The sequence below is a fragment of the Heterodontus francisci genome, chromosome 3 (assembly GCF_036365525.1).
Source record: "Heterodontus francisci isolate sHetFra1 chromosome 3, sHetFra1.hap1, whole genome shotgun sequence".
Classification (NCBI taxonomy): domain Eukaryota; kingdom Metazoa; phylum Chordata; class Chondrichthyes; order Heterodontiformes; family Heterodontidae; genus Heterodontus; species Heterodontus francisci.
The window spans coordinates 119767015-119778746 of NC_090373.1; the positions used below are offsets into that span (position 1 = coordinate 119767015).

Below are 11732 nucleotides of genomic sequence, written 5' to 3' on the forward strand. Positions count from 1 at the left end.
ATATGTTAATGGTGTGTTGAAAGACAAAGCATTAGTACAGATAGGGTATTAACAGACTGAAAACTGAACAGCCACAAGTACCTACATGAAAAAAAACAGTGGGTAAGCAAATTGAACAAACTAAGATAAAATAAAATAAACACACAAAAAATAAAAAATAACTAAAAATAAAAGTTAAACGGGGGGCCAGTCATGCTCTGAAATTATTGAACTCAATGTTCAGTCGGCCAGGCTGTAGTTTGCCTAATCGGTAAATGAGATGCTGTTCCTCGAGCTTGCCTTGATGTTCACTGGAACACTGCAGCAAGCCCAGGACATGTTCCATGTTCACTGGAAGCTTTTTGCAACTGATGAGCTCCACAGGCTATTGACAGTACAAACAACATAAATTTCACAATTGTCATTTGAAAAAAATACTGGTTACTGGCTATTAGTTTGGACAGGCTGTCTGATACTTATTAGTTGTGTTCTTATTTTAGGGAAAGGTGCTTGAATTAGACTTCTGCTACCTCTTACAGGTCTGAATTTACCTCCCTACTTAGGAAATACGCATCTGTTTCCAAGGTTCTGCGGTTTTTTATTTGGAGTTAGTCCATTGAAATGCTTGTGCAGGGACACTTTGCACAATACATTTCCTTAAGAAGATGCAAAGCAACTGAATAGCAACAAAGTTTACTGGTTACTTCTCGAGTGCAATTTAAAGGGGAAATCAGTTTAAGAACAGACATACAGATTTTGTTGTAATTTGCTTTTAATTAGGTCGAAGAACTAGTAAAAGGATCAAAACATGATTTGTGTAGCTACGTTACAATTAGACTTCATAATCAGTCACAATTAAGATTGAATAATAATTATTGGAAATGTTCGTTAAAGTCATGACTGCAGAAGTAGTTACTGAATTAAGCGGTTAACGCTGTAATTGGACAAGAAATATTATGCGTGTTACTATAATATAGGCAGTAGAAATAATAAACTATCAGTGTTCTCAAAAATAGAACACTCGAGCAGTTGACTATGAAATCGGACATGACCGATTGATCTGCGTCCTAGAGTTTGCAAAACATAATCGATTCTTGCTGGTCGTGTTACAGTTCACAAAAAAGAGAAATATTTTAAAGTGTAAAAAAAATCACATCTTAAAATTTGATTCACGCATTCTTCTGAAGCAAAGTACATGCCGTTCATAATTTGTAAAAGACATACCATATTTTATCTGAATAGGTGCAAGGTTTCAAACAGGTAACCTGCCTGTTTGTGCAGTGAGTGTAATGAGTGGGGACATATTAACAGCGCTAATGAATAGCTTATCAGCCTGAGGGACTCTCCCAGTATTGTTGCCATCGCCTCCAGTAATTATAGGTTCAGTCTGAATTCTAGACATTGTAGAATCAATTTCTGATCGATTATTTAAAAAAAGTAATTTGTGATTTAGATTGTTAAAGTTTGGATCATGACAAAATTCCACGAAGCTATGATCGGAGTGCGTTGAACAGCAAGTATTTGAAAGAAAGCTTTACATTTATATAATGTCTTTCACAACCTCAGATTGTTCCAAAGCACTTCTTCACAGACAATGAAGTACTTTTGAAGTGTAGTCACTGTTGTAAGAAATACGAGGCCAATTTGCACACAGCAAGCTCTCACAACTAGCAATGTGATAACGGCCAGATTTTTTTTGCGATGTTGATTGAGGGATACGTTTTGGTCAGGACATCTGGAATAACTCCCTGCAATTCTTCAAAACATTGTCATAGGATCTTTTAAGGATAAATGGGGCCTTGGTTTAATGTCTCATCCGAAAGAGAAAGATGGCACTTCCAGCAGTGCAGCACTCCCTCAGTATTGAACTGGAGTGTCAGCCTAGATTTTTGTGCTCAAATCCTGCATTTCTGTTTATTCTTCTTCTGCTGTTCAAGACAAATCAACTCCAAAACTAAAGAAAGATGTCTGTTGAGACCAAATATTTATTTTGCAACTTTTAGCACCGCAGCCTCACAGCTCCAGCGACCCGGGTTCAATTCTGGGTACTGCCTGTGTGGAGTTTGCAAGTTCTCCCTGTGTCTGTGTGGGTTTCCTCCGGGTGCTCCGGTTTCCTCCCACATGCCAAAGACTTGCAGGTTGATAGGTTAATTGGCCATTATAAATTGCCCCTAGTATAGGTAGGAGGGAGGGAAATATAGGGACAGGTGGGGATGTGGTAGGGACATGGGATTAGTGTAGGATTAGTATAAATGGGTGGTTGATGGTCGGCACAGACTCGGTGGGCTGAAGGACCTGTTTCAGTGCTGTATCTCTAAACTAAACTAAACCCTATGATTTTTACAATAAATAATAATAGCAACGAAGAGCACTTAGTTTAGGGTCATAGCATGATATTACATGTATTTTAATGTGATGGTCTTTGAATTGATTTTTAACTAAATGTTGAAAATCATCAGGTAGATTGTTCATGGTACTATTGAGGTTAATGCAGATGGATAATTCGATTTAAATTTCAGGAAAGTTGATCGATACTAAGGTCAATAGGACATCAAGGCCTTGGAGAGGTTGGAGAGATTTACTGGACTGATGCTAAATATGAGGGACTGCAGTTGTGAAGAGAAGCTGGAGTTATTCTCCTCAGAGCAGAAAAAGTTAAGAGGAGATTTGATAGACATGTGCAAAATCATGAATGGTTTTGATAGGGCAAGTAAGAGGAACTTTTCTTTTCCAATAGCAAGTAGTCTCAGTAACCACAGGAGACAGATTTAAGGCAATTGGCAAAAGAACCAGAGAGGACCTGAGGAAACATTTTATTCACAGCGAGTTGTTGTGATCTTGAATACACGGCCTGAAATGATAATGGAAGCAGATTCAATACGAACATTCAAAAAAGAATTTGATAATATTATCTGTAGTATATATACTGGAAGACATGTAAAAAGCTATGGGGAAAGGACAGGAGACTGGGATTAATTGGATAGTTTACCAGTAAAGATAGAATGGGCCGATTGGCTTCCTTGAGCGCTGTATCATTCCGTGATTCAATGATAATCCATGACAAAAACGGAAGTAGAGAGCGAATTTTGGAAGCAGTTCATTGAAATACTTCAGACTTTCCAATTGTTCAGTGGATAACCGCTGACAGAATATGTGCGAGAAATAACTGTGGAAGGGGTGACACATATTGTGCAGCAGTATTGATATCTGATAATAATAAGCAACCTATTTTAGTACTAGCGGCAGCCTAAAGGATCGATAGGCAAATAAACGCGGAGAGGGAGTAATAAGAGCGAGAGAACATTGAGCACTATGAGGTCAGAGAAGTGGATAGATACGGTCCAGTCGTGAAAAGGTTGACAGATTCATTGTTTTCAGAGGGGAAATGAGGTTGTGAAGATGGGTGATTGGAATTTGCTAGGAAGCATTTTGGAAGAGGTGCACGTTCACTCAACCATCATGGGGAAGATCTGGTTGACAATCCTGTTCATTTTCAGGATGTTGGTTCTTGGGGTGGCTGCTGAAGATGTTTGGGATGATGAACAAGTTGAATTCATCTGCAACACAGAGCAACCAGGCTGCAGGAACGTTTGCTACGATAAGGCTTTCCCCATTTCTCTCATAAGGTACTGGGTCCTACAAATTATTTTCGTCTCTTCGCCGTCCTTGGTTTACATGGGTCACGCACTCTATCGGCTAAGAGCACTCGAGAAAGAAAGGCAGCGGAAGAAAGTCCACCTCCGAACCGAACTGGAAGACATTGAGCCGGCGATGGAGGAGCACAAAAGGTTGGAAAAAGAACTGAGAAAGTTGGAAGAGCAGCGCAAGGTAAATAAGGCACCTCTCCGGGGTTCACTGTTACGCACTTACGTCCTCCAGATACTGACCAGATTAGTGATGGAAATTGGTTTCATGGTGGGTCAATATCTCCTGTACGGATTTCGACTTGATCCTCTCTACAAGTGCCTACGATCACCCTGCCCCAATACTGTGGATTGTTTCGTTTCCAGGCCCACAGAAAAGACTATTTTCATCGTCTTCATGCTCAGCATAGCTGCTTTCTCCTTGTTTTTGAATATACTTGAAATCATTCACTTAGGAATCAGAAAAATCAAACAGGGACTTTACCAGGAGTCAGAGCTGAGCATCTACAAATCGAAGAAGAGCTCAGTTGTGCAGCAAGTTTGCATTATGACCAACTCCTCACCTCACAAACTTGTCCCTATGGCGCTTCGTAGTTATAAGCTTTTACCAGAACAGCAGGGATATCCAGGAAACCTTCCTATCTTGCTGACTTCGACGACGCTTAGCATGATTAAAGGTGAGGCCTGTATTATTTAGTTTAGTTTTAGTTTAGTTTAGAGATCCAGCACTGAAACAGGCCCTTCGGCCCACCGAGTCTGTGCCGACCATCAACCACCCATTTATACTAATCCTACACTAATCCCATATTCCTACCACATCCCCACCTGTCCCTATATATTTCCCTACCAACTACCTACAGTAGGGGCAATTTATAATGGCCAATTAACCTGTCAACCTGCAAGTCTTTGGCATGTGGGAGGAAACCGGAGCACCCGGAGGAAACCCACGCAGACACAGGGAGAACTTGCAAACTCCGCACAGGCAGTACCCAGAATCGAACCCGGGTCCCTGGAGCTGTGAGGCTGCGGTGCTAACCACTGCCCCATAGAACATAGAAACACCGATTTATTTTTGTTTCTGCTGCATGAGATATGAAGATCTAAAGAATGTCTTTACACATTAATATTATAATATCAGATATTTGGTTTGAGTCTCCACATCATTCAACTGGTGAAGCAGTAACCTTTAAACAAATTGTGTAGATTTTTATCACACCTTTTTAGATTTAACATATTTTAAACACTTGTTTTAAAAATGTCTGTAATCATTAATGCTTAAATTTTGTTTTGTGCTGATTTAATTGATCTCAGCCAGGACAGTAGTAGACATAATTAGCCTCAGCATCCATAGATTAGAGGAGTGTTGTCCAATAGAAATCACTGACAAGTCACAAGCATAGGCTACACTGTTTAGCTACATGCACTCGGTTTAGTAGAAAACATATTACACACAATACAGGCAACTGTACTACCTGTGTACATTTACTTAGCAAACATAGAACAACATTCAGTGCAAAACTTTCCAATCTTTCTCTTTCACCATAGCTACATATTCAGGCATGAATTGATCAGACAATTATGCCTATTACTCATGTTTTATTTACTAATGAAATTGCAATTCACCGCATCTGGATTCCTAATTCACCACATGTGGTTAGTAGCTAATGTATTGGACAAAACTAGGTTGGAGAATGGAAAGTTGATTATTATACGGAGACTCCTGCTAATAGTGCACATGTTTGGATGTTGATTGCGGTCAGGTCTCACCATATTTGAGTAGCCCACTTACATTCATGGATTAAGCTTGCACATGAAGAGTGTCCATCCAGCAAGGAGTCTGCACTTTCAGGAGAGGAAGAGGGAGGTGTGAAAATTAGCAGAAAACAATGATGGAATGGAAAAAAACAGAGTATGGGGATGCTGTTAACAAGTACTGTACTTACACTGCATACAGCGGTGAGCAAATTTTAGTGTCAACATATTATGATTTCTTTTTTTAGCAATGCTAGATGCAAAGTGTGAAAATATTCATTCTTGAAATCCTAATAAAGATCATATCTTAATATGCATTATAAAAACAGACATTTTTTTTGTTTCCTAATACAATCATTTATTTTTCAAGATGAACTCCAGCTTAATAGAATATCTACTTCCGTAACAGTTTTCCAATCACGTGATGAACCAACTTCATTTATTGATCTTCTCTTACTGAAATTGCATTGTAACCACATGATACAGCATTTCAGAACAAATTATAAACTAAAAGAAATGTATTCAAAAATGAATGGAAAAAGGATGACAATATAAAAACAAGTCTAAACTTATATATTGTGCATGTGGAAATCATAACAAGCATGGAAAGTTGCCTTGTTACATTGGAGCCTGGACTGACTTAAGCCATTTAAATAAAGCAGCAAATTCAACCTATTTGCTTGATAAATCATCAAATGAACGGTTGATTCGAATTAACCCACTTCAAATTAAGAGGAGTACACATTATAGCAAAAAAAAAAGATTGAGGTCTTGTCATCTCTATACTTACAACCATCAATCTTTTCAGTATTAACAGCATCAAATAAAATTGGATTGATCTGTTTATTAGCAGCATCAGTACTTTTGCCTACAGGTTTGCATGAACTTTGACCAAATATATTGTGACAGTTAAACAGATCAACTAGCATGTAAGCATTATAGAGTCATTACATTGCTTCGTGCCATTATAGAATTCCTGTCTAATGAACAGGTACATATTAAATAGAGAATATGTTTAATCCATTGCATGCAAGTAAATACATTTAACTGAACTCAGATGAATGCCTAACGTCTTCATTTATGAATTTAAGAACCAACTGATCAGGCTGGAAGAGACTATGCAATGGATCAATCTCAACAAGACCAGGAGCAACACATTAGAGAACATCATAATGACTACGTTGGTGAGCACTCAAATCAAATGAGGCACGTGCACCACACATTAGAAATTCAAAATCACTCATTCAATAGTGATACTGCCTCTAAAAAGCCCCATCAGAATGGCATTGTTTCAAAAACCAGCCATGGTATTGATAATGCATTGGAACAAACTAAGCCAACAACGTACCCTTCAAGTCAAATGGAAATCCCAGCTCCAATCCGTAATACTCTCCGCAAACAGAGCCGAGTCAGTTCTTACAAAGACTATCCAGAAGATTATGCTGATTCTCAAGATGGCAGTCAGCTTCCCACCGTCAGAAAGACCAGTTGCACTGGGTTTAAGTCAAAGATGATTTCTGAAAGCACAGTTGCCAGCCGACCTGAAAGTCCAGATTCTACAAATGTCTCTAGTTCTGAGTCAAAACCTAAAGAAGAGAGTCCACCTGTTACCCCTCCTCCTTCAGGGCGCAAAATGTCAATGGTAAGTATTACTTGTAAATAAACTTTTAGTAACCACTTCATGTAGGCTTTGAAATGATGCTGTTTGAATATTAGGATACACTACTGAATGGACTGAATTTTCAGAACACCTGCCTTGCGGAAGCATCGCATTAGCTTCCTGAAAATGGTGGGCAGTGACCTACCTCTCCATGGTCACCGTCTCTACAATGGCAACAAAATCCCTAGGTCGAATGCTGGACAGCCTGAGAGGCCTCTGAGTCAGGAGACAGAACCATTTAATAGCCAATCGGGGTGCTATAATATATATAGGCCCTGATGGTCATTTTTGGACTGAACTGATCTGACTTGGTGACTTGGCCAAAGAAGATCCCAAAAGTATTCTTTATTTTTGTAGGGCCAGAAGGTAATGTTGTTATAAAACTCTGTTTTAATAGGAAATTATGTAGATCAGGGATTGCCAACACGTCGATCGCGAGCTAATGGTAGCTCATGTCGGCCTTTGAGTAGCTCGTATAAAGCTCCCGACAACGCAGTCCGATTGCCCACATCATCCTGCCAGCATTAATCCATGTATACACAATGACGTCACAACTGGATGAGTGAGCGACGAAGAGGGGATTGCGAGCGGAGAGGAGGAGCAAATGGGCAGAGCGAGCGGGGGAAGGGACTGAATTGGGGGGGTGGTGACTGGTGATATTTTCGCTTTAGCAGAAATAGCTCTCACGAAAGAAGAGGTTGGTGACCCCTGATGCAGATCCTGAGGGGTTCGGGTGGGGGTGTTATGTGGTATAGGCAAACAGCTCAGAGAAGAGTAACATTTTGCAGGGTCAACTTTATTTGTCCACCACATATAGCTGCAGCGTCACTAACCAAGTTGCACGGGGCCCTGCAGACTTGATGAAATTCTGGGGGCTAAGGCAATTTTTGCTGGAGGGCTTGCTGAGCATTGTAGAGGTGAGTAGAGCAAGCACAAACAATATGCCAAAGTTGGGGTTTCACATTCCATCCTTAAGGTACAAACTCAGGTGGGTGGGGCTGGAGGCGGTGGTTGGAGAAATGCAGAATCTCAATTTGATCCCCTGGTGGGTGTATGTACACCATTTTGTGGCCTGGTTGGTCTCCCAAATGTACTGATGACTTGTTCTTGTTAGACTGGAAATGTGGGAACTCCCGGCATTGAATGTCGCAATCCTACCCCCGCCCCCAATTCCCCCATGCAAGGAGCAGATGGAGGTTCCGTCCCTTACAAGGTCCCAAAATATATCTACATCCTGGCCTAATTTTCAGCCCAGCAAAGTTACAGAAGAAGTGCACAAGAAGGGCTATAGATTTCTAGCTCCAAAAGGGTAAAAATAGGTGTTTTATTCATAAGGCCAGCCATCACATTATTCATTTAAAAAGAAGTTTTACTTGAGAATGTGTTGGATTAGGTGCAAATAGCATTTTTCTGAGGAATACTTAAAGCTAACACCACTATACAATCTTATCCTATAACATTCTTTCATTTAAAACAACCAGTGATAAAAAATATAGACTGTCGCTCCTTAGGCCTTTTGATTTTAGGATAGTTTCCACAGCGTGATTTAATTATGATTATCAAAGAACGAATTTTAAAAGCCTGCTTAATAAACTAAATGCTATTTTTATTCATGAATAGCACAGTAAAATGACCACTCGTGTTTGCATGTATTGAAATAGTTTAATAATTTGCAACTTCTAATGAATGACTTAATTTAAGTCTTTATTTTTGAGCACCTTTCGAGGTGTGGTTAAACAGTGAGTAAGGCTTCTGTCTTTGTCCTGTTTTCCCTTCAACATATCTGAACAAGTTTGTCAACTTGAAATGTGGGAAAAGAATAGATACCTATAAACAAATCCCTACATATTAGACAAGGTGGAAAGTTGGGATTGAAAATGATGCCATAGCAGAGTATGATAAGCCAATATATTTGTGACAGTCTTGTTAAGTATTCAAGAAGCCTGAATTGTAATTAATGTGGTATTGGTCAAATGGAAATTTTAGTTGGATGGCTTTAAGATAATTGGCAAAAGAACCAGAGGGGAGTTGAGGAGAAATTACTATACTCAGTGAGTTGTGATGATCTGGAACACACTGTCTGAAAGGGTGGTGGATATAGATTCAACAGTACTTTCAAAAGGGAATCGGATATTTACTTGAAAAAGAAAAAAAAATGCAGGTCTACAGGGAAAGAGGAGGGGAGTTGTACTAATTGGATAACTCATTCAAAGAGCTGGCACAAGTACAATAAACTTAATGGCCTCCTTCTGTGCTGTGTGAATATGATTTTATATTAAATTTATTAAAATAAGTGGTAAAAATGCAGTATTCACTTTAAGATTTTTTCCCCCTTTCAGAGTATGCTCCTAGAACTTTCTTCCATCATGAAAAAATGAGATGATTCGACTCATAGGAAAGGTGTTGTAATCTACGATTGCATTACAGACTTCCAGCAAATGAAGTTCCAAAGTAAAGCAACAGAAAAGCAATTTTCCAAGTCACAAATACTGATACACAAAAGCGTTAATGATAATTTATTCTTGCAGATTTGCTTAGTTTTTAATGTATGAAATAATTTATCAGATTCACACCATTTGCTTGCCTTTAACTCTGCTCAGTAAAACAACCTACTTTATAAGTCTGTATAATTTAAGTTGCAAATTGCTTGATGCAATAAACGGCAAAATAAAATTGGCAAATTTAGCAGTTCTTTTTTATATTTAGTCAGCGCAAATCTCATTAATTACAACAGACATTTCCAAATCCTGGCCTTTAGTCTTGTTCAAAATTGAAAAAGAGAAACTCCCATTAAAGCAAATCAAAGTAATTTTTAAAAATTGCTGTTGAAGATGAGAGGCTATTTTCGGCTCGAACGCTATTCTATGGTGTTTATAGCCTGGAACCCATGCAATTTTCATGGTCGGTCCTGTTTTGATTCAGATCACCAAGTTGCCAACGTGAAACACACTTCCAATGCTTGTTGATTAGGAAGGAGTGAAATCCAGCGGCTGGTTAAAGGTCTGCGGCAACACTTTGAAGTTGAAATGTATTTTTATCAATGGGGGCAGAGATCAGCGAGATTGAACGGTAGCAAACAACATTCCAACAAGGCTCCGAGGCCAGTGGAGGAGATGCTGATAAAATAGTGACCGACAGGAAGACAGTCCGTCTTCCTACAAATGGGAGACATATCTTGTGACCAAGCAGTGGAGTGAGTGATATGATAGAAAAAGTAGTTGATCTATTGATAGCCAATGAAAATGCATTTTATAAGAATGTACTTTGAAGACATTTGGAAAAAAAATTGACGTTATGGTCCTTGGCAGTTCAGTCTGTGAGGCGCAGCTAGTTATTGCATCCATCAAGCGTGTAATTTTTTTCAGAAATATCGATCAAGTGGCCTTTGATTCCCTGGTCTGGACCTACTGCTGGGGCAACTCCTGCTCCGTTAGGATGACATGGAGTGTTATATTCATGGGGAACCCATCCCTTGTTTGAAGTCATTTTGGGAGTGGGTTTGGGAAGTCGGGAGCCGTGTGACCCTTTGCTGGGAAGAAAGGAACTGACTATGGTAAAGTGCAGGTGTCTGGGATTAAAACATGTAAAGGAAGGGAGTAAATAAAAGTTGTCCAGAAGCCTGTAATCAGTTAAGTGAAGTTGGCACCTTTAGCTTCTCACTTACACTCACTGCTAGGGGGAGCTGTTCGACCAGTTTTTGAATGGGTGTAAAGTTGCAGTGATTACAAGAGCGGCGTAAGCCCAGGAAACTTCCATGTTCTTACTCAATGCAGCTATGCAAATGAGCCCTGAAGATTTGCACTGTTAAAAGAACGAGGAAATTTGCGTTTAGCGCAGAAGCAACGTATCGTACTGAAATGAAAATTTCCTTGATCTTTTCAGCGTGTTAAGTGCTGAAGACAAGGAAATTCTGTGCCAATGACGAGGGCCTGCTGGGGAAGTGGAGGCTGGACATTTTTCAAGTTCGACAATTCTTTTACTGAGCAGGGAGTGTCGCTGTACACAAACTGGAGGAAAACAAAAATAGTCATGAGCAGAAGAGAGAGTAATAATGGAACCAAAAATAATGTTTTAATTAAAAACTGGAGTGGCACATCATTAAGTTATTGAAATGAAAAAACAGAGGTTCTCAAAGCTGTTACTTTGGAATAGCCTCATGTTGGTCTTTCATTGATAATTTTTCCCTGTGAAAGGAAATTACGGATCTATCGAGGTTTTATTAATCTGGAAAGTTCTGCTTTCAATACAGAGGCTGGGAAATCTCTTAGAGCTCCTCCCGCTCCATCGGTGTCACTTTGCTGAATTTGCGAAGAAACCCCGTTGATGCATGTAAGAGGGCGGAGCGGAAGCAGCTCTGAGGAATTTCCCAGTCAGAGTCTCTGTAACAGGGGCACATGGTGTTACTCGGAATAGAATCCTTGCAATATTGCCTAGAACTTGTCATCCAAACAAATGGGCCGTTTCTTCTAGTTTTTACTTCTGTGAAGTTGTGGTGTTGACAGCAAGAGATTAGGCAAGAGGCCAATAACAGTTTTTAGACCAATGATTTCGCAGCTATGTCAGACAGGAATGAAGAATAGATCGCAGAAGAATAGAGTCAGCAGGATCATGAATAGCTGGGAAGTTGAGTAATGGAGCTGGAGAAACAGACAGGTGGAAAAGATCAGAGTCAGGGGCAGTGCAATGTCAGAGCAAGA

The 11732-nt window shown here is 39.6% G+C and overlaps 1 protein-coding gene across 1 annotated transcript; it reads left to right on the forward strand.

Annotated features, from left to right (window-relative positions):
* Positions 1-3378: 3378 nt before the first annotated feature.
* Positions 3379-9626, forward strand: gja10b (gap junction protein alpha 10 b). The gene is made up of 3 exons (XM_068018624.1): positions 3379-4300; positions 6467-7017; positions 9375-9626. Exons 1-3 carry the CDS (start codon positions 3379-3381, stop codon positions 9411-9413), a joined length of 1512 nt encoding a protein of 503 aa, XP_067874725.1. The 3' UTR covers positions 9414-9626.
* The last annotated feature ends 2106 nt before the right edge of the window (positions 9627-11732 follow it).